The sequence below is a fragment of the Mobula hypostoma genome, chromosome 7 (assembly GCF_963921235.1).
Source record: "Mobula hypostoma chromosome 7, sMobHyp1.1, whole genome shotgun sequence".
Classification (NCBI taxonomy): Eukaryota; Metazoa; Chordata; class Chondrichthyes; order Myliobatiformes; family Myliobatidae; genus Mobula; species Mobula hypostoma.
Window position 1 is genome coordinate 77,790,748 of NC_086103.1, and position 26,069 is coordinate 77,816,816.

The 26,069-nt window shown below is 43.8% G+C and overlaps 1 protein-coding gene across 3 annotated transcripts in view; it reads left to right on the forward strand.

Moving 5' to 3' along the window:
• LOC134349403 (C-terminal-binding protein 1-like) overlaps positions 1 to 26,069 on the forward strand; it is a 155,350-nt gene that overhangs the window by 11,914 nt on the left and 117,367 nt on the right. The window contains exon 3 of one of the 3 annotated variants that reach the window (XM_063053656.1): positions 19,949 to 20,127. The exons of 1 other annotated variant lie outside the window; for it this stretch is intronic. In XM_063053656.1, the coding sequence (XP_062909726.1) occupies positions 20,064 to 20,127 (64 nt within the window). In that variant the 5' untranslated portion in view covers positions 19,949 to 20,063. The remainder of the gene's footprint in view (positions 1 to 19,948; positions 20,128 to 26,069) is intronic. One more of the 3 variants, XM_063053657.1, reaches the window with a different exon arrangement.

A 26,069-nucleotide genomic window follows, 5' to 3' on the forward strand; every position in this document is an offset into this window, starting at 1 on the left:
AGAATTGCAAATCAGGGAGGTCAGGTAAAATTTCTATGGGTTCCAGCACATGTAGGGGTGAAGGGGAATGAGAGGGTGGATGAGTTGGCAAAGAGGGCGTTAAAGAAAGAAAATGTGGAAATGCACATTAGTATCAGTAAAGCAGAGGTTAAGTGTGTAATCTGGGAAAAAGTCAACCGAATGTGGCAAGAAAGATGGGACAGGGAGAGGAAAGGGAGGCATTTATATCAAATACAAAAGAGAGTTGCAGTTACTAGGGTAGGTAATGGAAACAGAAGAGAGGAAATTGTGTGGACTAGGTTAAGGCTGGGGCACTGTGCATTAAACAAAACATTGAAAATGATAGGGAAACACCAGACAGGATTGTGTGAGGAATATCAGGAAGAGGAGTCAGTAGAACATGTAGTTTTGTGTTGCAGGAAGTATGGGATACAGAGAGAGATGATGAGAAATAAATTAAGGGAGTTGGGGATGCAGGAATTCACATTAAAAGGGTTGCTGGGCATGAGTGAGAGAGCGCAAGTCCGGGTATTTTTAGCGTTTTTAAGGGGTACAGGGGTTTTTTATAGAATATGATGAATAAACAAGAATAGGATACTAGGATGGTCAAAGATGGGAGGGTGAAATGTAGGGGTGTGTGTGTGTGTGTGTAGGGATTTAGAATGTATGTCTAGTGCACATTCTGGAGCAGAGGGTGGCAGTAATGCACCATTAAGCTGGATGCCAACCGCCGTAAAACAAGATACAGACAGACAGGATTCATCTGGATGAACAATTTGAATCTGGGGGGAAAATGAGAATGCATGCAGCTTGGGTGTTCTTCTGTGATTGTGTGGGCTGCCCCTGGATTCTCTAGTTTCTGCCTTTGTCCTGAAGAGCTGCAGATTGATAGGTTAAGTGGTGACTGGTTATTGCATAGGTGAGTGAGTGTTTGAATCTTTGGGGGGGGGTGCGGTGGGAGGTAGGTGGTGAATGTGGTCAGGAATGTGAGGGTAAGAAGATACAGGGGGAAATTGGGGGGAATAGGACCGCTGCATGAGAAGGCTACTATTTCAGCCGATTTCATGAAATGAGCTAAAGGATATGGAAAAGGCCTTGAAGGTAATGCTACAATAGTCATTGGGGATTTCAATATGCAGGTAGATTTGGGGGAAAAAAACGGGTTGGTGCTGGATCCAAAGAGGTAATTTGTTGAATGCCTACAAGTTGGCTTTTTCGAGCAGCTGATGGTTGAACCCACTTGGCGGGGTGGGGGGGGGAATTCCCCATTGGGTGTTAAGTTATGAACCAGATTTGATTAGGGAGCTTGAGGTAAAGGGATCCTTCAGACACAGTGGTCATAATATGATGGAATTCACCCTGCAGTTTGAGAGAAAAGCTGAAACCAGCAGTATGGGTATTACAGCGGAGTAAAGGGAATTACAGAAGCATGAAAGAGGAGCTGGCCAAAGTTGATTAGAATGGGATGCTGTTGAGGACGGTGACAGAGCAGCAGTGGCTGGAGTTTTTGGTATGGGCAGGATAGATGCATACCAAAGACGAAATATTTTAAAGGGAGGATGAGGCAACCGTGGCCGACAAGGGAAGTCAAAGACAGTGTAAAAGCAAAAGTAAGGGCATATACTGTTACAAAAGTTTTTGGAAGCTTTTAGCAACTAAAAAAGCCATAAGGAGAAAAAAACATTAAATATGAAGGTAAGCTAGTCAATAATATAAAAGAGCTGGAGAGGTAGTGATGGGAGTCAAGGAAATGGCAGACGAACTGAAGTATTTTGTATTAATCTTCATTAGCAGTATGCCAGAGATTCAAGAGTGTCAGGGGGCAGAGGTGAGTGCAGCTGCTATTAATGAGGAGAAGGTGTTTGGGAAGCTGAAAGGTCTGAAGGTAGATAAGTCACCTGGACCAGGTGGACTACAACCCAGGGTTCTGAAAATGGCTGAAAAGACTGTAGAGGCGTTAGTAATGATCTTTCAAAAATGACTAGATTCTGGAGTGGTTTTTGGAGGACTGGAAAATTACAAATGTCCATTCTTCCTTAAGAAGGAAGGGAGTCAGAAGTAAGGAAATTATAGGCCACATAGTCCGATTCCAATGGTTGGGAAGATATTGGGTCCATTATTAGGGTTGAGGTTTCAGAGTCCTTGGAGGAACATGATAAAGTAGGGCAAAGTCAACAGTCCTTGGGGGAAATCTTGCCTGACAAATCTATTAAGGTTTACTTAATGTCAGAAATGTATACAATATACATCTTGAAATGCTTTTTCTTCGCAACCATCCACGAAAACAGAGGGGTGCCCAAAGAATGAATGACAGTTAAATGTTAGAACCCCAAAGTCCCCCCAGCTCTCCTCCCTCCCGCTTGTAAGCGGCAGCAAGCAATGATTCCCCCCTCCCCTCACCAGCAAATAAAAGCATCGGCACCCGCCACCAAGCACTCAAGCATGCAGCAAAAGCAACAGCAAAGACACAGACTTCCAGTACTCCAAAGACTATGCGTTCACCCGATATTCGACATACCACAGGCTCTCTCTGTCTCCCCTCTTGTTTCACAGCAAGAGGGGAGACATAACAAACAACTTGCTGGTTTACGATGTTAAAAGTCCATTGCGTCGCTTTTTCAGAGCTCTGTGCCCAAAGGTCTCAGGTCTCTGGGCACACAACCAAAGATCTTCCAGCTCCCATGACACACCAGTCCAGGACACCGACCTTCGATCTGCCAGTCTCCAGAACCTCGAGATCCTAGGCCTCCAAAGGCAAGCTGAACTCTGGGCCACACTCTTGGCACGTAAGATAACGGCCAGTCACGACACCCCGAGAGCGGATCCCATTCCTGCAAAGAACCGAACTCAGCGTGTAACTCCAGGTCATGGTCTTCAAAAGAACCCTGAAAGGGAAAGTTAGCGATATTAAAGATGGAAATAGAGCTGTTTCTGAAGATGCAAGCAAAGGAGTTGCCGTTTAGCACCATCGTGACTAAGCTTAGCCCTCAGAATTCTTTGAGGAAATAACAGGTAGGATAGACAAAGGAGAGTCAGTGGATGTTGCATACTTGGTATTTCAGAAGGCCTTTGACAAGGTGCTGCCCATGAGGCTGCTTAACAGGACAAGAGCCCATGGTATTACAGGAAAGATACTAGTATGGATAGATGACTGTCAGGTGATAAAGAGTGGGTATAAAGGGGGTCTTTTCTGGTTGGCTGTTGATTACTAGTGGTGTTCTGCAGGAGTTGGGATATTGACATTTTCTGTCAATGAACTGGATGATTGAATTGATGGTTTTGTGTATTGCCTGCAAACTTGACCAAAGATTGTTTAAGAGTGAGGTAGTGTTGAGGAAGCAGGAATTCATTGTCCTGTACAGCTGTGAAAGTCAAGTCATTGAGTATATTTAAAGTGGAGGTTGATGGGTTCTTGATTAGTCTGGATATCAAAGGTTAAAGGGACAAGGCAGGAGAATGGGGTTGAAAGGGATAATAAATGGGCCATGTTGAAATGGTAGAGCAGACTCAATGTGCCGAATGGTGTGATTCTGCTCCTGTGCCTTGGAGCAGTGTTATGGTCTTGTATAGATGCCTATGATAATGTTGGGGCTGCTTTCAAATAACAAGGAAGAACTTATTTTTAAAAAATCACAAGGAATAAAATATTTGAGAGGGTCTCAGATTTAAGGAGGACAGTCATTAGGATCTGATGGCTTGATTCCAAGGATTTTGTAGGAAATGGCTTCAGAGTTGGTGGGTTCTTTGGTTGAAAATTGAGACCTTGCTGAATTTAGGGAGGATACTAGAAGATTAGGAAGCAATTAATGTGATTCCCTGTTCAAAAAGTACTGAAGGTAGGAAACTACAGGCCAATTAGTCTAACAGTGGTTCCCAAACTTTTTTGGGTTACCACCCCCTTTGCTCCCAGACCGTACCCCTAATGTGGTGAAAGATAATAGGAACTGCAAATTCAAAGAAGTGACAAGTAATTGCAAAAGGTATTTCAAATCTGTTTAAAGCTGCAAATAAACTTATTCAATTGTGGTAAAAACTATTTTCATCAGCAATTTTATGGCATGCATTAATTGTCGAAATAGTCACTACTTTATTGCTTTTTCACCTTTCAGTGGGATGGATGTGCCGTGATATCGGTTTCTCAACATTGGCTAAACATCACTCAGATCAGTAATTTGCAGTCTGTTTCGTTGCTTTGGAAGAAATTGGACAACTGCACTGAAACTACACCCTACTAAATATGACGTTGAAAAGGCAATAAAGAAGATCCTGATCTTTTTCCACAGTGCAGGATAGCGTCCAGAGATTTCTTTCTGCAACCAGAAGTCTTGATGGGATTTTTTTTTTTGAACTTCTGCTTCGGCTCAGTTATTTTGTAGCAAGATCAGTTCTTCCTTCATCCTTCCTGTTAATTCCTCATTACAAGTGTTCAAGGATGAATTCATTACTCAATGTGGAATTTCTTTCGAAAAAAGATTCTGAGATCTCTCTGACATACCTTTATGCCGCGCACAGTATACTTGAAGATCATCTGGTATTATTTCTCTTCCAACTCAGAGGTTTGGAAATTGGAAAAGGTTGCAATGGCAATGTTGCACTTAAATAAAACCATGAGATATAGGAGCTGAATTGGGTTATTTGGCCCATCAAGTACTCCACCATTTCAACATGCCTGATCCATTTCTCTCTCGGCCCCAATCTCCTGCCTTCTTTCCGTAACATTTCATGCCCTGCCTAATTAAGAACCTATCAACCTTTGCTATAATTGTATACTAACTTGGCCTCCACAGCCACCTGTGGCATTGAATTCCACAGATTCATCATTCTCTGGCTAAAGAAATACCTCCTCATATGTTATAAATGGACATTGCTCTATTCTGAGACTTTGTCCTCTAGTCTTAGACTCCACTACCATAGGAAACAGCCTCTCCACATCCAATCTCTGGAGGCCTTTCAACATTTGATGGGTTTCAATGAAATTCCCCAACTTGCCCTTGTATATTTGGACTTTCAGAAGGCCATTGATAAGGTGCCACACATGACACTGCTTACCAAGTTGAGAGCCCATGGTATTATAGGAAAGTTACTGGCACGGTTAGAGCATTGGTAGGAGGTAGTGAGTGGGAATAGAAGGATCCTTTCCTGTTTGGCTGCGAGCGCCTGGTGGTGTTCCGCAGGAGTTGGTGTTGGGGCTGCTTCCTTTTATGCTGTATATCAATGATTTAGGTGATAAAGTAGATAGCTTTGATGCCAAGTTTGCAGATGATGCATAGATTTGTGGAGGGGCAGGTAGTGTTGAGGAAATGGGTAGGCTGCGGAAGGACTTGGACAGATTAGAAGGGGCAAGAGAGTGGCAAATGAAAATGCATGGTCATGCACTTTGGTAGGAGAAATAAATGTGCAGACTGTTTTCTAAATGGGGAGAAAATCCAAAAATCTGAGATGCAAAGAAACTTGAGAAACCTTGTGCAGAACACCCTAAAGGTTAACTTGCAGGTAGAGTCAGTGGTGAGGAAGGCAAATGCAACGCTGGCATTCATTTCAAGAGGGCTAGGATATAGAAACATAGAAACATAGAAGATAGGTGCAGGAGTAGGCCATTCGGCCCTTCGAGCCTGCACCGCCATTTATTATGATCATGGCTGATCATCCAACTCAGAACCCCCCCCCCCCAGCCTTCCCTCCATAACCCCTGACCCCCGCAGCCACAAGGGCCATATCTAACTCCCTCTTAAATACAGCCAATGAACTGGCCTCAAAAGTTTCCTGTGGGAGAGAATTCCACAGATTCACCACTCTCTGTGTGAAGAAGTTTTTCCTAATCTCGGTCCTAAAAGGCTTCCCCTCTATCCTCAAACTGTGACCCCTCGTTCTGGACTTCCCCAACATCGGGAACAATCTTCCAGCATCTAGCCTGTCCAATCCCTTTAGGATCTTGTACGTTTTAATCAGATCCCCCCTCAATCTTCTAAATTCCAACGAGTACAAGCCCAATTCATCCAGTCTTTCTTCATATGAAAGTCCTGCCATCCCAGGAATCAATCTGGTGAACCTTCTTTGTACTCCCTCTATGGCAAAGATGTCTTTCCTCAGATTAGGGGACCAAAACTGCACACAATACTCCAGGTGTGGTCTCACCAAGGCCTTGTACAACTGCAGTAGTACCTCCCTGCTCCTGTACTCGAATCCTCTCGCTATAAATGCCAGCATACCATTCACCTTTTTCACCGCCTGCTGTACCTGCATGCCCACTTTCAATGACTGGTGTATAATGACACCCAGGTCTCGTTGCACCTCCCCTTTTCCTAATCGACCACCATTCAGATAATAATCTGTTTTCCTATTTTTGCCACCAAAGTGGATAACTTCACATTTATCCACATTAAATTGCATCTGCCATGAATTTGCCCACTCACCCAACCTATCCAAGTCACCCTGCATCCTCTTAGCATCCTCCTCACTGCTAACACTGCCACCCAGCTTCGTGTCATCCGCAAACCTGAAGATGCTGCATTTAATTCCCTCATCCAAGTCATTAATATATATTGTAAACAACTGGGGTCCCAGCACTGAGTCTTGCGGTACCCCACTAGTCACCGCCTGCCATTCTGAAAAGGTCCCGTTTATTCCCACTCTTTGCTTCCTGTCTGCTAACCAATTCTCCACCCACACCAATACCTTACCCCCAATACCGTGTGCTTTAAGTTTGCACACTAATCTCCTGTGTGAGACCTTGTCAAAAGCCTTTTGAAAATCCAAATATACCACATCCACTGGTTCTCCCCTATCCACTCTACTAGTTACATCCTCAAAAAATTCTATGAGATTCGTCAGACATGACTTTCCTTTCACAAATCCATGCTGACTTTGTCCGATCATTTCACCGCTTTCCAAATGTGCTGTTATCACATCCTTGATAACTGACTCCAGCAGTTTCCCCACCACCGACGTTAGGCTAACCGGTCTATAGTTCCCCGGTTTCTATCTCCCTCCTTTTTTAAAAAGTGGGGTTACATTAGCCACCCTCCAATCCTCAGGAACTAGTCCAGAATCTAACGAGTTTTGAAAAATTATCACTAATGCATCCACTATTTCTTGGGCTACTTCCTTAAGCACTCTGGGATGCAGACCATCTGGCCCTGGGGATTTATCTGCCTTCAATCCCTTCAATTTACCTAACACCACTTCCCTACTAACATGTATTTCGCTCAGTTCCTCCATCTCACTGGACCCTCTGTCCCTTACTATTTCTGGAAGATTATTTATGTCCTCCTTAGTGAAGACAGAACCAAAGTAATTATTCAATTGGTCTGCCGTGTCCTTGCTCCCCATAATCAATTCACCTGTTTCTGTCTGCAGGGGACCTACATTTGTCTTTACCAGTCTTTTCCTTTTTACATATCTATAAAAGCTTTTACAGTCCGTTTTTATGTTCCCTGCCAGTTTTCTCTCATAATCTTTTTTCCCTTCCTAATTAAGCCCTTTGTCCTCCTCTGCTGAACTCTGAATTTCTCCCAGTCCTCAGGTGAGCCACTTTCTCTGGCTAATTTGTATGTTTCTTCTTTGGAATTGATACTATCCCTAATTTCTCTTGTCAGCCACGGGTGCACTACCTTCCTTGATTTATTCTTTTGCCAAACTGGGATGAACAATTATTGTAGTTCATCCATGCAACCTTTAAATGCTTGCCATTGCATATCCACCGTCAATCCTTTAAGTGTCATTTGCCAGTCTATCTTAGCTAATTCACGTCTCATACCTTCAAAGTTACCCCTCTTTAAGTTCAGAACCTTTGCTTCTGAATTAACTATATCACTCTCCATCTTAATGAAGAATTCCACCATATTATGGTCACTCTTACCCAAGGGGCCTCTCACGACAAGATCACTAATTAACCCTTCCTCATTGCTCAAAACCCAGTCCAGAATAGCCTGCTCTCTAGTTGGTTCCTCGACATGTTGGTTCAAAAAACCATCCCGCATACATTCCAAGAAATCCTCTTCCTCAGCACGTTTACCAATTTGGTTCACCCAGTCTGCATGTAGATTGAAGTCACCCATTATAACTGCTGTTCCTTTATTGCACACATTTCTAATTTCCTGTTTAATACCTACTACTGTTAGGTGGCCTGTACACAACTCCCACCCGCGTCTTCTGCCCCTTGGTGTTACGCAGCTCTACCCATATCGATTCCACATCTTCCCGGCTTATGTCCTTCCTTTCTATTGCATTAATCTTTTCTTTAACCAGCAACGCCACCCCACCTCCCCTTCCTTCATGTCTATCCCTCCTGAATATTGAATATCCCTGAACGTTGAGCTCCCATCCCTGGTCACCCTGGAGCCATGTCTCTGTGATCCCAACTATATCATAATCATTAATAACAATCTGCACTTTCAATTCATCCACCTTATTACGAATGCTCCTTGCATTGACACATAAAGCCTTCAGGCGCTCTTTTACAACTCTCTTAGCCCTTATACAATTATGTTGAAAAGTGGCCCTTTTTAATGCTTGCCCTGGATTTGTCGGCCTGCCACTTTTACTTTTCTCCTTTGTACTTTTTGCTTCTACCCTCACTTTACACCCCTCTGTCTCTCTGCACTGGTTCCCATCCCTCTGTTGTGAACTAGCCTCCTCACGCCTAGCCTCTTTAATTTGATTCCCACCCCCCAACCATTCTAGTTTAAAGTCACCTCAGTAGCCCCCGCTAATCTCCCTGCCAGGATATTGGTCCCCCTAGGATTCAAGTGTAACCCGTCCTTTTTGTACAGGTCACGCCTGCGCCAAAAGAGGTCCCAATGATCCAAAAACTTGAATCCCTGCCCCCTGCTCCAATCCCTCAGCCACGCATTTATCCTCCACCTCATCGCATTCCTACTCTCACTGTCGCGTGGCACAGGCAGTAATCCCGAGATTACTACCTTTGCGGTCCTTTTTCTCAACTCCCTTCCTAGCTCCCTATATTCTCCTTTCAGGACCTCATCCCTTTTCCTACCTATGTCATTGGTACCTATATGTACCACGACCTCTGGCTCCTCACCCTCCCACTTCAGGATATCTTGGACACGATCAGAAATATCCCGGACCCTGGCACCAGGGAGGCAAACTACCATCCGGGTCTCTGGACTGCGTCCACAGAATCGCCTATCTGACCCCCTTACTATCGAGTCCCCTATCACAACTGCCCTCCTCTTCCTTGCCCTACCCTTCTGAGCTACAGGGCCAGACTCTGTGCCGGAGGCACGGCCACTGTCGCTTCCCCCGGGTAAGCTGTCCCCCCCCCAACAGTACTCAAACAGGAGTACCTGTTGTTAAGGGGCACAGCCACCGGGGTACTCCCCATCACCTGACTTTTCCCCTTCCCCCTCCTAACCGTGACCCACTTGTCTGCCTCCTGTGGCCCCGGCGTGACCACCTGCCTTCCACTCCTCTCTATCACCTCCTCACTCTCCCTGACCAGACGAAGGTCATCGAGCTGCAGCTCCAGTTCCGTAACGCGGTCCCTTAGGAGCTGCATCTCGATGCACTTGGCGCAGATGTAGACGTTCGGGAGGCTTGGACACTCCAGGGCCTCCCACATCCGACACCGAGAACAGCAAACTGCCCTCTCACTCATAATGCCCCTCTCCTCAAATAACAACAGGAAATGAATGTCAAACCTTCCTCGCCTCGCCCGCTTCCGCCTAAGCCCGGTGAGCCGAAGCCCTTAGGTCTTCACTCTGCTCCCGGCTCACTCCGCCGCCCGCAAACTACGCTGCCCGCTCTGTGAGGCTTGGTTCCCTTTAAATCTGCTGCGCTGCACAGCCCGACGTCACACGCCTGCGCAGTCCCGCCTCTCAGAAAGCCGTTGGAGAAAAAAAAATAACGAAAATTTCAAAAATATCTTTCTCGGCACTCCCACTCAGACTCTCAGACTCCTTCTTCGAATATAAGAGCAGAGGTGTGATGCTGAGGCTTTATAAGGCACTGATGAGGCTTCACCTTGTATATTGTGAACAGTTTTGGGTTCCTTATCTAAGAAAAGATGTGCTGGCATTGGAGAGGGTTAAGAGGAAATTCACAAGGATGATTCTAGAAATGAAAGGGTTATCATATGAGGAATGTTTGATGGCTCTGGACCTGTACTCACTGGAATTTAGAAGGATGAGGGGGGAATCTCATTGAAACCTTTCAAATGTTGAAAGGCCTAGACAGACCTAGACAGGGTAAATGTGGAAAGGATGTCTCAGACAAGAGAGCATGGCCTTAGGATGGTGGGGCATCCATTTAAGACAGATGTGGAGAAATTTTTTTGAGCCAGAGTGTGATGAATTTGTGGAACTTGTTACCACAGGCAGCTGTGGAGGCCAAATCGTTGAGTGTATTTAAGGCGGAGCCTGATAGGTTCTTGATTGGACATGGCATCAAAGGTTATAAAAAAGCAATACGGCGGGGGGGGGGGGGGAAGATAAGGTACGAAGGTAAGCTAGCCAAGAAGAGGGATAGTAAAAGCTTCTTTAGGTATGTGAAGAGGAAAAAATTAGTTAAGACCAAAGTTGGGCCCTTGAAGATAGAAACAGGTGAAATTATTATGGGGAACAAGGAAATAGCAGACGAGCTGAACAGGGACTTTGGATCTGTCTTCGCTAGGGAAGACACAAACAATCTCCTAGATGTAATAGTGGCCAGAGGACCTAGGGTAACAGAGGAACTGAAAGAAATTCGCATCAGGCAGAAAATGGTGTTGGGTAAACTGATGGGACTGAAGGCTGATAAATCCCCGGGGCCTGATGGTCTGCATCCCAGGGTACTTAAGGAGGTGGCTCTAGAAATCATGGACGCATTGGTAATCATTTTCCAATTCTCTATAGATTCAGGATCAGTTCCTGCGGATTGGAGGGTAGCTAATGTTATCCCAGTTTTTAAGAAAGGAGGGAGAGAGAAAGCTGGCAATTAGTCTGACATTAGTGGTGGGGAACGCGCTGGAATCGATTATAGAAGATGAAATAGCGGCATATTTGGATAGCAGTGGCAGGATAGGTCTGAGTCAGCATGGATTTACGAAGGGGAAATCATGCTTGACTAATCTGGAATTTTTTGAGAATGTAACTATGAAAATGGACATGGGAAAGCCAGTGGATGTAGTGTACCTGGACTTTCAGAAGGCCTTTGATACGGTCCTACATAGGAGGTTAGTGGGCAAAATTAGAGCAAATGGTATTGGGGGTAGGGTACTGATAATGGATAGAAAATTGGTTGGCAGACAGGAAACAAAGAGTAGGGACTAATGGGTCCTTTTCAGAATGGCAGTCAGTAACTAGTGGGGTACCGCAAGGCTTGGTGCTGGGACCGAAGCTGTTTACAATATACATTAATGATTCAGATGAAGGGATTAAAAGTAACATTAGCAAATTTGCAGATGACGCAAAGCTGGGTGGCAGTGTGAAATGTGAGGATGCTATGAGAATGCAGGGTGACTTGGACAGGTTGGGTGAGTGGGCAGATGCATGGCAGATGCAGTTTAATGTGGGCAATTGTGAGGTTATCCACTTTGGTGGCAAGAACAGTAAGGCAGATTACTATCTGAATGGAGTCAAGTTAGGAAAAGGGGAAGTACAACGAGATCTAGGTGTCCTTGTTAATCAGTCACTGAAAGTAAGCATGCAGGTACAGCAGGCAGTGAAGAAAGCTAATGGCATGTTGGCCTTCATAACAAGGGGAGTTGAGTATAAGAGCAAAGAGGTCCTTCTGCAGTTGTACAGGGCCCTGGTGAGACTACACTTGGAGTATTGTGTACAGTTTTGGTCTCCAAATTTGAGGAAGGATATTCTTGCTATGGAGGGAGTGCAGTGTAGGTTCACAAGATTAATTCCCGGGATGGCGGGACTGTCATATTTTGAAAGATTGGAGCGACTGAGCTTGTATACACTGGAATTTAGAAGGATGAGAGGGGACCTGATTGAAACATAGAAGATTATCAAGAGATTGGACACGCTAGAGGCAGGAAACATGTTCCCGATGTTGGGGGAGTCCAGAACCAGAGGCCAGAGTTTAAGAATAAGGGGTAGACCATTTAGAAAGGAGTTGAGGAAAAACTTTTTCACACAGGGGATTGTGGTTCTGTGGAATACTCTGCCTCAGAAGGCAGTGGAGGCCAATTCTCTGGATTCTTTCAAGAAAGAGTTAGATAGAGCTATTAAAAATAGCGGAGTCAAGGGATATGGGGAGAAGGCAGGAAAAGTGTACTGATTGTGGATCAGCCATGATCATAGTGAATGGCAGTGCTGGCTCGAAGGGCTGAATGGCCTACTCCTGCACCTATTGTCTATTGTTATGGGGAGAAAGCTGGGGGAGTGGGGCTGAGGAGGGGGAGAAAGATCAGCCATGATGAAATAGCGGAGCAGACTTGATGGGCTAAATAGCCTAAATCTACTCCTATATCTTGTCTGAGTTATCCAGTGACACTTCAAATGCTACGTGGCAAGGAGTTCAGAAGCCTAGTGGCCTGAGGGATGCAGCTGTTTCCCATCCTGACCGTTATCGGCAGTTTCCTTTTGAGAGCCATCTGACTTCTCTGTGCAACAGCAAGCCTTCAAACTGTTCATCATTCTCAATACAAAGTTCTCAACAGGCAAGAATTAAGGGCAAGGGACTTGATTTTATTAACTGCTGTGGTAACAGTATTTAATGATTTGTGCTGCCAATTACTTAGGTTTTTTTTAACAACTAAATGTCTGAATTACACAGTGAATAGTAAATGTATTAGGTACAGCTTTTTTCAAGAAAGTAATAACCCTATGGTGATGCCCCATCTGTTGGTGAGCAGAATGATTTTCTCTTTGGAAAAATTGCTCAACAACTCGAACTAATTGACTCCCTCTTTATATTTGTTTCTAGGCAGCTTGCAAGTAACTCCTGAGCCATGCTTTCATCTTTTATAAAGTGAACAAAACCAAGAAGCAAAGTTTTGTTGCTTGGCAAAGTTGACTCATCTAACTGCAGAGCAAATTCTGTTGTCCTAAGTATTGTTGTGAAATGTGTCTTCCTGCCTTGCGCATTCTAAAGGCTGATTTTTACTTGTGCGTCAGCTCGACGACGTAACCTACGCAAGTGGGCTACGCGCGTTGTGAGCATCTACTTGTGTGTTGGTGTTTCTGCGTCACTGTGCAATTCAGGCACGTCATGCATGCGCACACACCTGCCCGCGCAAGGCTTTCATGGTCATGGTAGTCTTTCTCGGGGTAAACAAGTTTAAAGCGAGCATCTTTTTTCGTAAAAGCGAAATGTGTCCTCCATAATTTTGGAGGTCTGTAAAGCTTTATGGAAAGCATTGCAGGCAGAGTGCCTTCCCTGCCCTTCAGTTGCCCAATGGGAAGCTATTGCAGCGTAGGATGAAATGCGATGCTACCAAGCGGACCAATCACAGCTGTTGCGTTCTGCGTTGCAACGACGCGTAGTTACATTTTGAGAGAGGTTCGCGTCAGGCTCTGGTGTAGGGATCCATGTCGGCTCTGCGTAGGCTTTGTGGCGACGCAGTACTTATGGAATCACATTGACGCAGAAGTATAAATCAGGCTTAAGACATTACATGGATTCGTATTTGAACAAAGTTTTTGCTGAGTGGAATCACTTCAATTATTTGCTTTTGTGACTTATGCAAAACAGTAATCAGAACTTCCCTTACGGCTGGTAGAATCAGTTCTTCTCCAATTATATGGGGCTTTCCAGATTTAGCAAAGAAATGTTGTCTAAAGCAAGCAAACCATCACTGTTTTGTTATGAAATGCTGATAAATATGTTTGAAGCTGTTTTCTGTTTCTAAAAGTTTTCACAGAGTGATTGAAAATGAGCCAAGATCTGTTTTCTTCATCAGTGTAATCTCTTCAGATGGTCAAGGAACCTGGACTGTTTTATTACTTCATTTGAAAAAAGGTTTTCATACAACAGACACACTGGCTACTGTTGGCTGCTTGTTGCTGGTATAAATCCATATTTCAGATACTCTACACTATTCTGTCTACACTTTTTCATTTGGTCTGCTTCTGCCATTTTTGTTAAAAGTTAACAACAATGGGCAATTGCCTATTGTTTAAGTCCAACCTCAAATGCAGTGATCAATAAAGGGGAAAGTTATGATGTCATAATAGCTCAGGCAAAACTAATCATTAAGCTCCAAAACCTAGGCCTCAAAACCTCTTTATGCAATTGGATCCTGAATTTCCTCACTTGCAGACCCCAGTCAGTTTGGATTGGCAAAACCATCTCCTCCACAATCTCTATCAGCAGAGGTGCACCACAAGGCTTAGTGTTTAGTTTTCTGCTCTATTCGTTTTACACCTATGACTGTGTGGCTAAGCACAGCTCCAACGTAATTTTCAAGTTTGCATGTGACACCACTATCGTATGCCAAATCAAGGGTGGTGATGAATCAGCATCTAGGAGGGTAATTGAAAATCTGGCTGAGTATTGTCGTAACAATAACCTCTCAATGTTAGCAAGACCAAGGAGCTGATTATAGACTTCAGGAGAAGGAAAGTGGAGGTCCATCAGCCGGTCCTCATCAAAGGATCAGAGGTGGAGAGAGTCAGCAACTTTAAATTCCTTGGTGTTATTATTTTGGAGGACCTGTTGTGTGCCCAGCATGTAAGTGCAATTACAATGGAAGCATGGGAGTGCCTTTACTTTTAAGAGTCTGCAGAGATTTGGCATGACATCTAAAACTTTTTGACAAACTTCTATAGATTGTAGTATATTGTCTGGCTGCATCACAGCCTAGTATGGAAACACCAATACCCTTGAATGAAAAATCCTACAAAAGTGGTGGATATGGCTCAGTCCATTACTGATAAAGCCCTCTCCACCATTGAGCACTGCTACATGAAACGCTGTTGCAGGAATGCAGCATCCATCATCAGAGACCCCCACCACCCAAGACATACTCTCTTCTCACCGTTGCCATCAAGAAGGTGGTACAAAAGCCTTAGGACTCAGCACCACCAAGTTCAGGAACAGTTACCACCCCTCAACCATCGGGCTCTTGAACCAAAGTAGATACCTTCACTCAACTTCACTTGCTTCATCACAACCACTCACTTTCAAGGACTTATCTCGTGTTCCCTATCTATCTATCTATCTATCTATCTATCTATTTATTTATTATTGTTTATTCTTTTTGTATTGCACTTTGTTTTCCCCTGCACTCTGGTTGGGCAGTCTGTCATTGATTCTGTTATAGTTATTATTGTATAGATTTATTGAAATTAATCTTGGGGTTGTATATGGTGATATATATGTACTCCGATAATAAATTAACTTTGAACACCTTACTCTATGCCTGAAGGTAAATAAAGTAGGACCATGATATCTCAGTTGGGCTGTAGACTATAGAAATGTGGTCATGACCATTCAAAAGGGCAAATTCTATACTTACCCCATTAAACACATATCTCAATTCACAGCAATTGATTCACTGAATGATTAGAGTATGGGAATCGTAGCTAACACTGTACTACAGTAGTGAACAGCAATAATTCTTCAGTCCAGATTTCTCATGATAAGCCAAATACAGCAATGTTACAGTGCTTTTCAACAACTATAATGCAATTTGAGCAAAGTCTAAGAAAACAATGGGCCTGTAACAGACGAGGTGATCATTGTAATCAATTATGAGGCACTGAGAATCAAATGCTTATAAGTAATTTCTTGAGTTAAGCCTGTAGTCCCTCAGCTTCTTCCCCCTCTACTGAGCATGCCCCCCACCCCCGTGGCTTCCTTTATCTTTATTGACCGCTTAGAAGCTCCCACCACCCCCCCAGGGGAGCAATATCGCCCAGTTAGGGAAGCACTGGTATATTATCTATTGAATGCTAGAGTTGTTAATTGGTGGGAATTATTAATTTATGAATGCTAAATATCATCAAACTGATCATGGTTTTATGAAAGGGTGAATAGTGTCTGACCAATCTGCCTGACTTTGTAAATGTAACTCGGTGAGTTAATGGAGGAGAACCTGTAAACATAATCCATTTAGATTTCTGAGTGTGTGGTGTTTCTCAAGGTGCCATATTCAAGGCTGGTGTATAAATTAAAAATCCAAGGTATTGGAGGATGTTTTAGGGTGGATTGAAAACTAGTTGTCACACAGAAAACATCAAATAATTGGCTCTATTTCAGGTTGGCAGAATGTAATTAGTGGAGTATCCCAAGGAAAGGTCCCTGACCCTCAGTCACTTACTATTTACATCAATGATCTCAGTGAATAAAATCTATAAATTTTCCTGTTTGCATTTGAAGGCTAGTTGGTGATGAGGACGTTGATTCAGCAATGGAATGGAGATTGGGTGAAATCTTGCTAGGTGGAGTTTAATGTGGGAAATAAGTGGTAATTCACTTCAGTAAGAGGAATCAAAAGGCAGATACTGTGCTTAGTTACTGCCTATATTCTCTCTGTGACTGCATGGGTTTTCTCTGGGTGCTCCAGTTTTTTTTCCCCCTACGTTCCAGAAGATCTACCACTAGGGTTAGTAAGTTGTGGACATGCTGTGTTGGCACCAGAGGCATTTCATGCTTGCAAACCCATCCTCGAACTATGTTGATCGTTGATGCGGACAACTCATTTCACTGTACGTTTTGATGTTCTTGTGACATATAAAGCTACTCTTCTTTGTTTTGGTTCCCTAGTCTCAAAAATGATATAGTAACAGTGGAGGCAGTCCAAAGGAGATTCACTTGGTTAATTTCTGGGAAAAGTGGCTGGACAGTTTAAGTTTGTACTTCTTGGATTTCAGAACAATGGTGAGGAATAGCTGTAATCTTATGTAAGGTTTTGCTATTTTGCATATATTTGTATAGTGGAAGAGCATACCCATGGGGCAGTAATGGGGTGGGGGGGGGGAGCCGGGGAGAGATCCAGGCTACATTTACAAGGCTCCATCTAGTCATTGAACATATCTTTTGGGAAGATGGGGAAATATGGGGAAAAAGCAACTTCATGTGCTCTTGTCAGTTTACATTTAAATTCTATTCTCAGATTTTAAGCTTGCTACAATTTAAGCTATGATTCCTTGTATGAAATAAGTTTGATGTCAATTAATATATTTTCTATGACTATTTGCTAGGTAAATTTTCAGTATAGAACTGGGAAATAAATTCTGTCTTTTTGGACATTGGGGTTCTCCAACCCAGTGGCAGCCAGCTGCATCATTGGCATAGTAGAAGACTGTTTTGACCTGTGCTGGCCGCAGACTTGGGATATTCATGGAAAAATACAGGAAAATCCAACAAAGCCATCACCACCATAGAAGATCAATCTTGTTATTTCATTGTAGCAAGTTCCCACCGCTAAGGTTGTTTTCCAATGACACTGGATTTATTTCCCAATGGCAATTTAAATTCTAATCCCCATTCTGATTTGTCAGTCTATGGCCTCCTCTACTGTCACAATGAGGTCATTCTCAGATTGGAGGAGCAATGTCTTGAATTCATTCTGGATAGCCTCCATCCTGATGGCATGAATGTAGATTTCTCTAACTTCTGGTAACTTTTCCCTTCCCCTTTCCCTACACTTCCATTTCCCACACTGGCTCCAATCTTACCTCTTCTCCTCACCCATCTATTACCTCCTCCTTCCCTTTCTCCCATTGTCCACTATTGTCTCATATCAGATTCCTTTTTCAGCCCTTTACCTTTTCCTTATGTCACCTCCCAGCTGCTTCTTTCAACCCCCCCCCCCCCCCACTAGCTTGTACTCCTTTTCCCACCTCACCACCTTATTCTGGTTTCTCCCCCTTCCTTTCCATTCCTGGTTTAGGTCTCGGCTTGAACATTCGACCATTTATTCATTTCCATAGATCCTGCCTGATCTGCCAAGTTTCTCCAGGATTTTGTATGCAATACTCCAGATTTAAATCAATCATATTCGAAAAGGTAATGGAGCGATGGCAAAGTAGCTTGTAGGTAGGAGGAGCACATCTGAGTCAAAGAAGATCCAGAGTCGCTGTGTTAAACTCCGTGTTCCCTGTCTGTCCCAACAAATCTTTCCAAAATCAAAGAAAGGGGTTAGCTAGAATTACCTCCTAACCAGTGGAATTTATTTTGGGTTTTTGTGAGATGGAATAGGTGTAGCTGTATTGTTCCTGTTTAGTTGAATAGCTTGCCACAAAAATACACCAGCCCATTGTTCAAAATGGTTTGGCTCTTGTAAGAAATCAATATTTTGTTGAAAGGAGTGTTGAAATTTTATTGACACTAAGTGTGGAAGCATGGGCCGTGCTTTATTCAAGCATTGACAAATTTAGATATTCTGGGAGAGCCTTCCTGAAATACATGTTTAGATTGCACATGAACTTTCTGAATATAACAATTCAACCTGAAGTGCCAGCTACATATTGAAGTTTCTGGTGAAGCACATTATCATTCTGATTTAGTGACCACGTCAAGGTCAAAGGCACGTGATTGTTATAGAATAAGTCTAGGATGGTTCCAATTTATCTGTTCCCCTTGTCTGGTTTCAAATTACAGTTAACTTTTTCTTAAATGTTTAGGTAATAGCTTCTATTTTTATTATAAAGTCCTGAGAAATGCGCAGGAGTTCAGACGAAGATGATGTATTAGATAAAATTAATACCAGGGCTTCTTGGACAGATGACTAAAGTATGCTCAGAAGTAAATTTTTAAAGAGAATTTAGAAGAAGGAAGTTTTGGAAATTAGCACTTAGATAGATGAAGCCATGGTCACTATTGGATACTGAAGGAAATAGGACATTATCAAAGTTCAATTTGGAAAACCATGGAGAGTTGTACAAGAGGAGGTTGTTGGTAGGAAGGACATAAGAGAAATAAAACATGAGAATACCAGATATAAAGTAGTGATGTTGCCAGGTTAGGAAAATCAGTGCCAGCATTGGTGAGCGTAGGAGTGAGAAGTATATCATGGTGATAAGTTACCAAACTTTATTTACCTTTCAGCATTGGGTCTCCAGCCCTGCTCTTCAATGATTTTGCCAACTAGTTTATATCAATATCCTCTGGTTTTTGAACCCTCTGTTGTGGGAACTCGGTTTAGGCTCCACAACTTTATATATCTCAACTAAATCTCCCCTGAGCCGCCCCTTATTTCTAAAGAGGACAGGCAAGCTTATCCAATCCAATTGCTGTTATTTTTGATCCTACCAACATAGTAGTATATCTAACTTTGCGTTTTACAGGGCAATCACATTAAGTGATGAATGTGTGCAGTAATTCTTCTGTGGTCTGAGTGCGGTATCCAAGCATAACCTCCCTGTTCTTGTGTTTTGTGCCTTAAGCACAGTTAACATTTTGGTTTGATGGCCTTTCATCAGAATGGAAATATTAAGAAATAGAGGACTGACTGAAAGTGTTGACAGGAAGGAGGCAAAAGTGTCGTGTATTGGTTTTAATTGTCTTGGAGAATTGTCATCAAGGAACCAAGTGCTAAGCCCTATAGAACCATACTGATCTTTGCCTTCCTGTCCTAAAATCACTCATGCCCTACCTCTGAGTTAGTTTTTGCAACAGAGTTGTCGATGAACTCAAGTTTATGGAGGGTGGAAAATGAGAGGTCAACTCAGCCTGCAATGTAAATCACTTCAGAATTGAACAATGCTATCTGGAATTATCCTGGGTTGTATTATCTGTGTAGATTGGTAACTAGGGATGTAGGTTGCACTTATTAATGTGCCCCTTTGTAAAAGGGAAAGTACATTAACATAGCACATAAATGCTACTGTACTATTGCATATTCTTTGGGAATTGGACAAATGCAGGATAGGTTCAGAATGAGTGAGTACTGCAGCATAATGGGGGAAATTATCATTTTTGTATATTAAGATGTCACCTGGTGTTCTGAAAATGCCTTTTGGCTGAACTGCCTTTGGGAACTGAAGGCAGTGGAAATTCTACCTCTGCTAGAGATTATATAAATGTTTATCTTTTATTTAAAACAAAACAGGCCATCAGGAGATTTTGGGATATTGAAACCTGTGAATTTTGATGTCTGTCTCCAGTTTTGGTGTGGATACAAAACTAATCCACCTTCAGTCATCCTGGTGCTGACCTCTGACCTCATGTCTGTGCCTGTTATGGACAAACACAAAGTAAAGCGAGCACGTCTCGATCGTATTTGTGAAGGTAAGAGTTTAAAGTTGTAAAGAACTTCTGATCTTATGCCTTAGATTTATTGTTTTGAAGTGAACTATACTTGATTTACTGGTTATTTGCCATTTTGTATCGCATTCAATTGGAATTTTGTTTTTGGAATTGCTTTTGAGAACTGTCAGTGTGCACGTACTATGTTACTACTACTTTGCCAATCAAGTGTAACTTTTGAAACCTGAGGGCAATATTAATTATGTAAACTATGGAACTAGATTTTTAAAAATTGTTCAAGATATTGCATTCTGTGACTTGTGTTGAATTTCTGCCATTTTTAACCACAGTGGATATATTTTGAGCTAGAACAACAGGAATTCTGCAGATGCTGGAAATTCAAGCAACACACATCAAAGTTGCTGGTGAACGTAGCAGGCAAGGCAGCATCTCTAGGAGGAGGTACAGTCGACGTTTCAGGCCGAGACCCTTCGTCAGGACTAACTGAAGGAAGAGTTAGTAAGAAATTTGAAAGGGGGAGGGGGAGATCCAAAATGATAGGAGAAGACAGGAGGGGGAGGGATGGAGCCAAGAGCTGGACAGCTGGACAGTTGGACAGGTGAATGGCAAAGGGGATATGAGAGGATCAGGGGACAGGAGGTCCGGGGAGAACGACGGGGTGGGGGGAACCCAGAGGATGGGCAAGGGGTATAGTCAGAGGGACAGAGGGAGAAAAAGGAGAATGAGAGAAAGAATGAGTGTATAAAAGTAAATAACGGGTGGGGTACGAGGGGTGGTGGGGCATTAGCGGAAGTTAGAGAAGTCAATGTTCATGCCATCAGGTTGGAGGCTACCCAGACGGAATATAAGGTGTTGTTCCTCCAACCTGAGTGTGGCTTCATCTTTACAGTAGAGGAGGCCGTGGATAGACATGTCAGAATGGGAATGGGATGTGGAATCAAAATGTGTGGCCCCTGGGAGATCCTGCTTTCTCTGGCGGACAGAGCGTAGGTGTTCAACAAAGCGGTCTCCCAGTCTGCTTCGGGTCTCGCCAATATATAGAAGGCCACATCGGGAGCACTGGACGCAGTATATCCCCCAGCCGACTCATAGGCGAAGTGTCGCCTCACCTGGAAGCACTGTCTGGGGTCCTGAATGGTGGTAAGGGAGGAAGTGTAAGGGCATGTGTAGTACTTGTTCTGCTTCCAAGGATAAGTGCCGGGAGGGAGATCAGTGGGGAGGGATGGAGGGGGGGGCGAATAGACAAGAGAGTCGCGTAGGGAGCGATCCCTGTGGAAAGCGGGGGGGGGAGAGGGAAAGATGTGCTTAGTGGTGGGATCCCGTTGGAGGTGGCGGAAGTTACGGAGAATAATATGTTGGACCCGGAGGCTGGTGGGGTGATAGGTGAGGACCAGGGGAGCCCTATTCCTAGTGGGGTGGCGGGAGGATGGAGTGAGAGCAGATGTACGTGAAATGGGGGAGATGCGTTTGAGAGCAGAGTTGATAGTGGAGGAAGGGAAGCCCCTTTCTTTAAAAAAGGACATCTCCCTCGTCCTGGAATGAAAAACCTCATCCTGAGAGCAGATGCGGCGGAGACGGAGGAATTGGTTTTATCCCCCCTTGTTCAATCCCTTCCTACCTATGTTCGTGACACTTCTCACGCTCTTAAACTTTTCGATGATTTTAAGTTCCCTGGCCCCCACTGCTTTATTTTCACCATGGATGTCCAGTCCCTATATACTTCCATCCCCCATCAGGAAGGTCTCAAAGCTCTCCGCTTCTTTTTGGATTCCAGACCTAATCAGTTCCCCTCTACCACCACTCTGCTCCGTCTAGCGGAATTAGTCCTTACTCTTAATAATTTCTCCTTTGGCTCCTCCCACTTCCTCCAAACTAAAGGTGTAGCCATGGGCACCCGTATGGGTCCTAGCTATGCCTGCCTTTTTGTTGGCTTTGTGGAACAATCTATGTTCCGTGCCTATTCTGGTATCTGTCCCCCACTTTTCCTTCGCTACATCGATGACTGCATTGGCGCTGCTTCCTGCACGCATGCTGAGCTCGTTGACTTTATTAACTTTGCCTCCAACTTTCACCCTGCCCTCAAGTTTACCTGGTCCATTTCCGACATCTCTCTCCCCTTTCTAGATCTTTCTGTCTCTGTCTCTGGAGACAGCTTACCCACTGATGTCTACTATAAGCCTACTGACTCTCACAGCTATCTGGACTATTCTTCTTCTCACTCTGTCTCTTGCAAAAATGCCATCCCCTTCTGGCAATTCCTCCGTCTCCGCCGCATCTGCTCTCAGGATGAGGCTTTTCATTCCGGGACGAGGGAGATGTCCTCCTTTTTTAAAGAAAGGGGCTTCCCTTCCTCCACTATCAACTCTGCTCTCAAACGCATCTCCCCCATTTCACGTACATCTGCTCTCACTCCATCCTCCTGCCACCCCGCTAGGAATAGGGTTCCCCTGGACCTCGCCTACCACCCCACCAGTCTCCGGGTCCAACATATTATTCTCCGTAACTTCCGCCACCTCCAACGGGATCCCACCACTAAGCACATCTTTCCCTCCCCCCCCCACCCCACTTTCCGCAGGGATTGCTCCCTACGCGACTCCCTTGTCCATTCGTCCCCCCCATCTCTCCCCACTGATCTCCCTCCTGGCACTTATTCTTGTAAGCGGAACAAGTGCTACACATGCCCTTACACTTCCTCCCTTACCACCATTCAGGGCCCCAGACAGTCCTTCCAGGTGAGGCGACACTTCACGTATGAGTTGGCTGGGGTGATATACTGCATCCGGTGCTTCCGATGTGGCCTTCTATATATTGGCGAGACCCGACTCAGACTGGGAGACCGCTTTGCTGAACACCTACGCTCTGTCCGCCAGAGAAAGCAGGATCTCCCAGTGGCCACACATTTTAATTCCACATCCCATTCCCATTCTGACATGTCTATCCACGGCCTCCTCTACTGTAAAGGTGAAGCCACACTCAGGATGGAGGAACAACACCTTATATTCCGTCTGGGTAGTCTCCAACCTGATGGCATGAACATCGACTTCTCTAACTTCTGCTAATGCCCCATCTCCCCCCCCCCCCCCCGTATCCCATCCGTTATTTATTTTTATACACACATTCTTTCTTTCACTCTCCTTTTTCTCCCTCTGACTATACCCCTTGCCCATCCTCTGGGTTCTCCCCCCCCCCCATCTTTCTCCCCGGACCTCCTGTCCCATGATCCTCTCATATCCCCTTTGCCAATCACCTGTCCAGCTCTTGGCTCCATCCCTCCCCCTCCTGTCTTCTCCTATCATTTTGGATCTCCCCTCCCCCTCCCCCTCCCACTTTCAAATCTCTTACTAACTCTTCCTTCAGTTAGTCCTGACGAAGGGTCTCAGCCTGAAACGTCGACTGTATCTTTTGAGCTAGATCTGGATTTGGCATCAGAAGCTACCGTATTTGTTATTTTGAAGGACTACCACCAAATCAAGTAGTGTCCCAAATATTCTAAGCTTATTGAGTTGGGACATCAATTTTGTTAGTTTTAGTGTATTTTTTTTCCTTTGAGAATAAATAAGGTTTTTTAATTGTGCCATACTCTTTCAAGTGATAAGACTTGCATTGTTGACCCAACTTGATGCATACCGATTGGGCTACCTTTTATTTGTCATTTGCAACAACATTTTTCAGTGCTCTCTTTCTTAACTGGATCTGCATGTGGTCTCAGATTCTTTATTGCCAGTAGCTAAGTCCTGTTTTACATGGTAAATAGTGGATCTTATAGAATGATTATACATCAAAAATTTATCTAAACATATATTAATTACAACTGTTTGAAGATTAAAATAGTGTTTTATTTGAGTTAATTGTAAAAAGAATGGAAAGGATTGTAATTTTCAACCAGAATGTGCACAAAGTAGTTCACTACTTTTTCTGTGCAATCTTCTTAAATGGTTCATCTAAATGCCTCAATTTAGTCAAATAACACAATATACACATATATATGGCTGGTGGCGTAGTGGCATCAGCGCTGGACTGCAGGGCAGAGGTTCCGAAGTTCAAACCCAGCCGGCTCCCCCCGGCACGCTTTCCATCTGTGCGGGGTTAAGAGCTGGTGATCTCTTAGGGGAAAAAAAACAACTCACCCGGCAGAAGGCAATGGCAAACCACTGTTGTAACTTGCCTTGTACGCGAATTCCAACTACGTCAGAACGGCGTGGGAGGAAGTCGTCCGCTACCTGGAAAATGCCAGATGCGACCTACATTATTATTTACATATATACCAAGTATGTTGTAAGATGGGTTGATAAGTTTTACAGAGAACAAAAAGGTTGATGGTGTTGTGGATAGTGCAGAGATTTGTCGTACGTTACAATGGGATGCAGAACTGGGTTGAGAAATGGCAGATGGCATTCAATCTGGACAAGCTTGAAGGGATTCACTTTGAAAGGTCAAACTTGCAGGCAGAGTATATGGTTAACAGCAGGATTCTTAGCATTGTGGAGGAACAGTGGGATCTTGGGGTCCATGTCCCACAAGTCCCTGAAAGTTGCTGTACAAGTTGGTAGGGTTGTTAAAAAGGCATATGGTGTGTGTTGGCCTCTATTAGTCATGGGCCATGTGGTAACTCTGGATTAGAGAGCATGTTTTATGAGGATAGGTTGAGTGAGCTAAAGCTTTTCTCTATTAAGTGAAAGAGAATGAGAGATGATAGAGATGTTCAAGGTATGTGGCGTAGATAGTGAGCAGCAAGCACATTTTCTCCCAGGGCAAAAATGGCTAATATGAGGGAGCATGATTTTAAGGTGATTGGTGGGAAATAGAAGCAGGATGTCAGAGGTAGGTTTCTCGCACATAAAATGGTTAGTGTTTGGAATACACTGCCTGGAGTGGTAGTGGAGGCAGATACATTAGGGAGATTTAAGAGCCTTTCAGGTAAATGCATGAAAGAAAAATGGAGAGCTATGGGGAGGGAAGGGTTAAATTGATCTTGGATTTGGTCAAAAGGTCGCCACAAATTTAGTACAATGGCTTTGTGCTGTCCTGTACCGTTCTATGTTTTATTCCCTCGCTAATAATTACTTAAACCTTAATATAATGCAAAATAAAATTTAATCATTTATGGTTAGGGTACTGTTGCTGTTTTACCAACTAGCTTCCACTTTCTCTTCTGATGTTGGCATTGCAATTTTGTGCACAAAATTACTATTTCCTACCATATAGTTTTTCTTAGCTGGGGGAAGGGGAATTATGATTCTATTAGGCAGGAACTTGGGACCAAAATTGAGAATGGATGTACTCAGGGAAATACACAATAAAAATGTGGAGGTTGTTTAGGGAGCACTTGTATGGAGTTCTGGATAGGTCTGTCCTATTGGGACAGGGAAAGAATGGTAGAATGAAGGAACCATGGTTGATATGTAACATCTAGTCAAAAGAAACAAAGAAGCTTACTTTAAGCTTCAGAAGTAAGGACCAGACAGGCCCTTGGAGTTACAAGGAGCCAGGAAGGAGCTTAAGAATGGACTTGTGAGCTAGAGGGCATGAGAAGGCCTTGGAGAGTAAGGTTAAGGAATCCCAAAGCAGTCTACATATACATGAAGAACAGGATACCTAGAGTGAAGGTAGGACTGATCAGGGATAAGAGGAAACAGTTGGAAGATGTAAGAGAGGTCCTTAATGAATACTCTGCTTCAGTATTCACCACTCAGAGAGTCAATGACGTTTATGAGGACAGTGTAAAGCAGTTTTATAAGCTAGAGCATGTCAACATTACGAAAGGGGATAAGTTGGAACTTTTCAAAAACATTAGGATAAATAAATAGCTGAGACAAGGTGGGAATATACCCCAGGTTGCTATTTGGAATGGGAGAAGAGATTGTTCTACCTTTGGTGATTATCTTTGTACCTTCACTAGCCACGGGAGTCCCACCAGTTGATTGAAGGGGGCAAAGGCAGTAGGGATAACCCTGGGAGTTGTA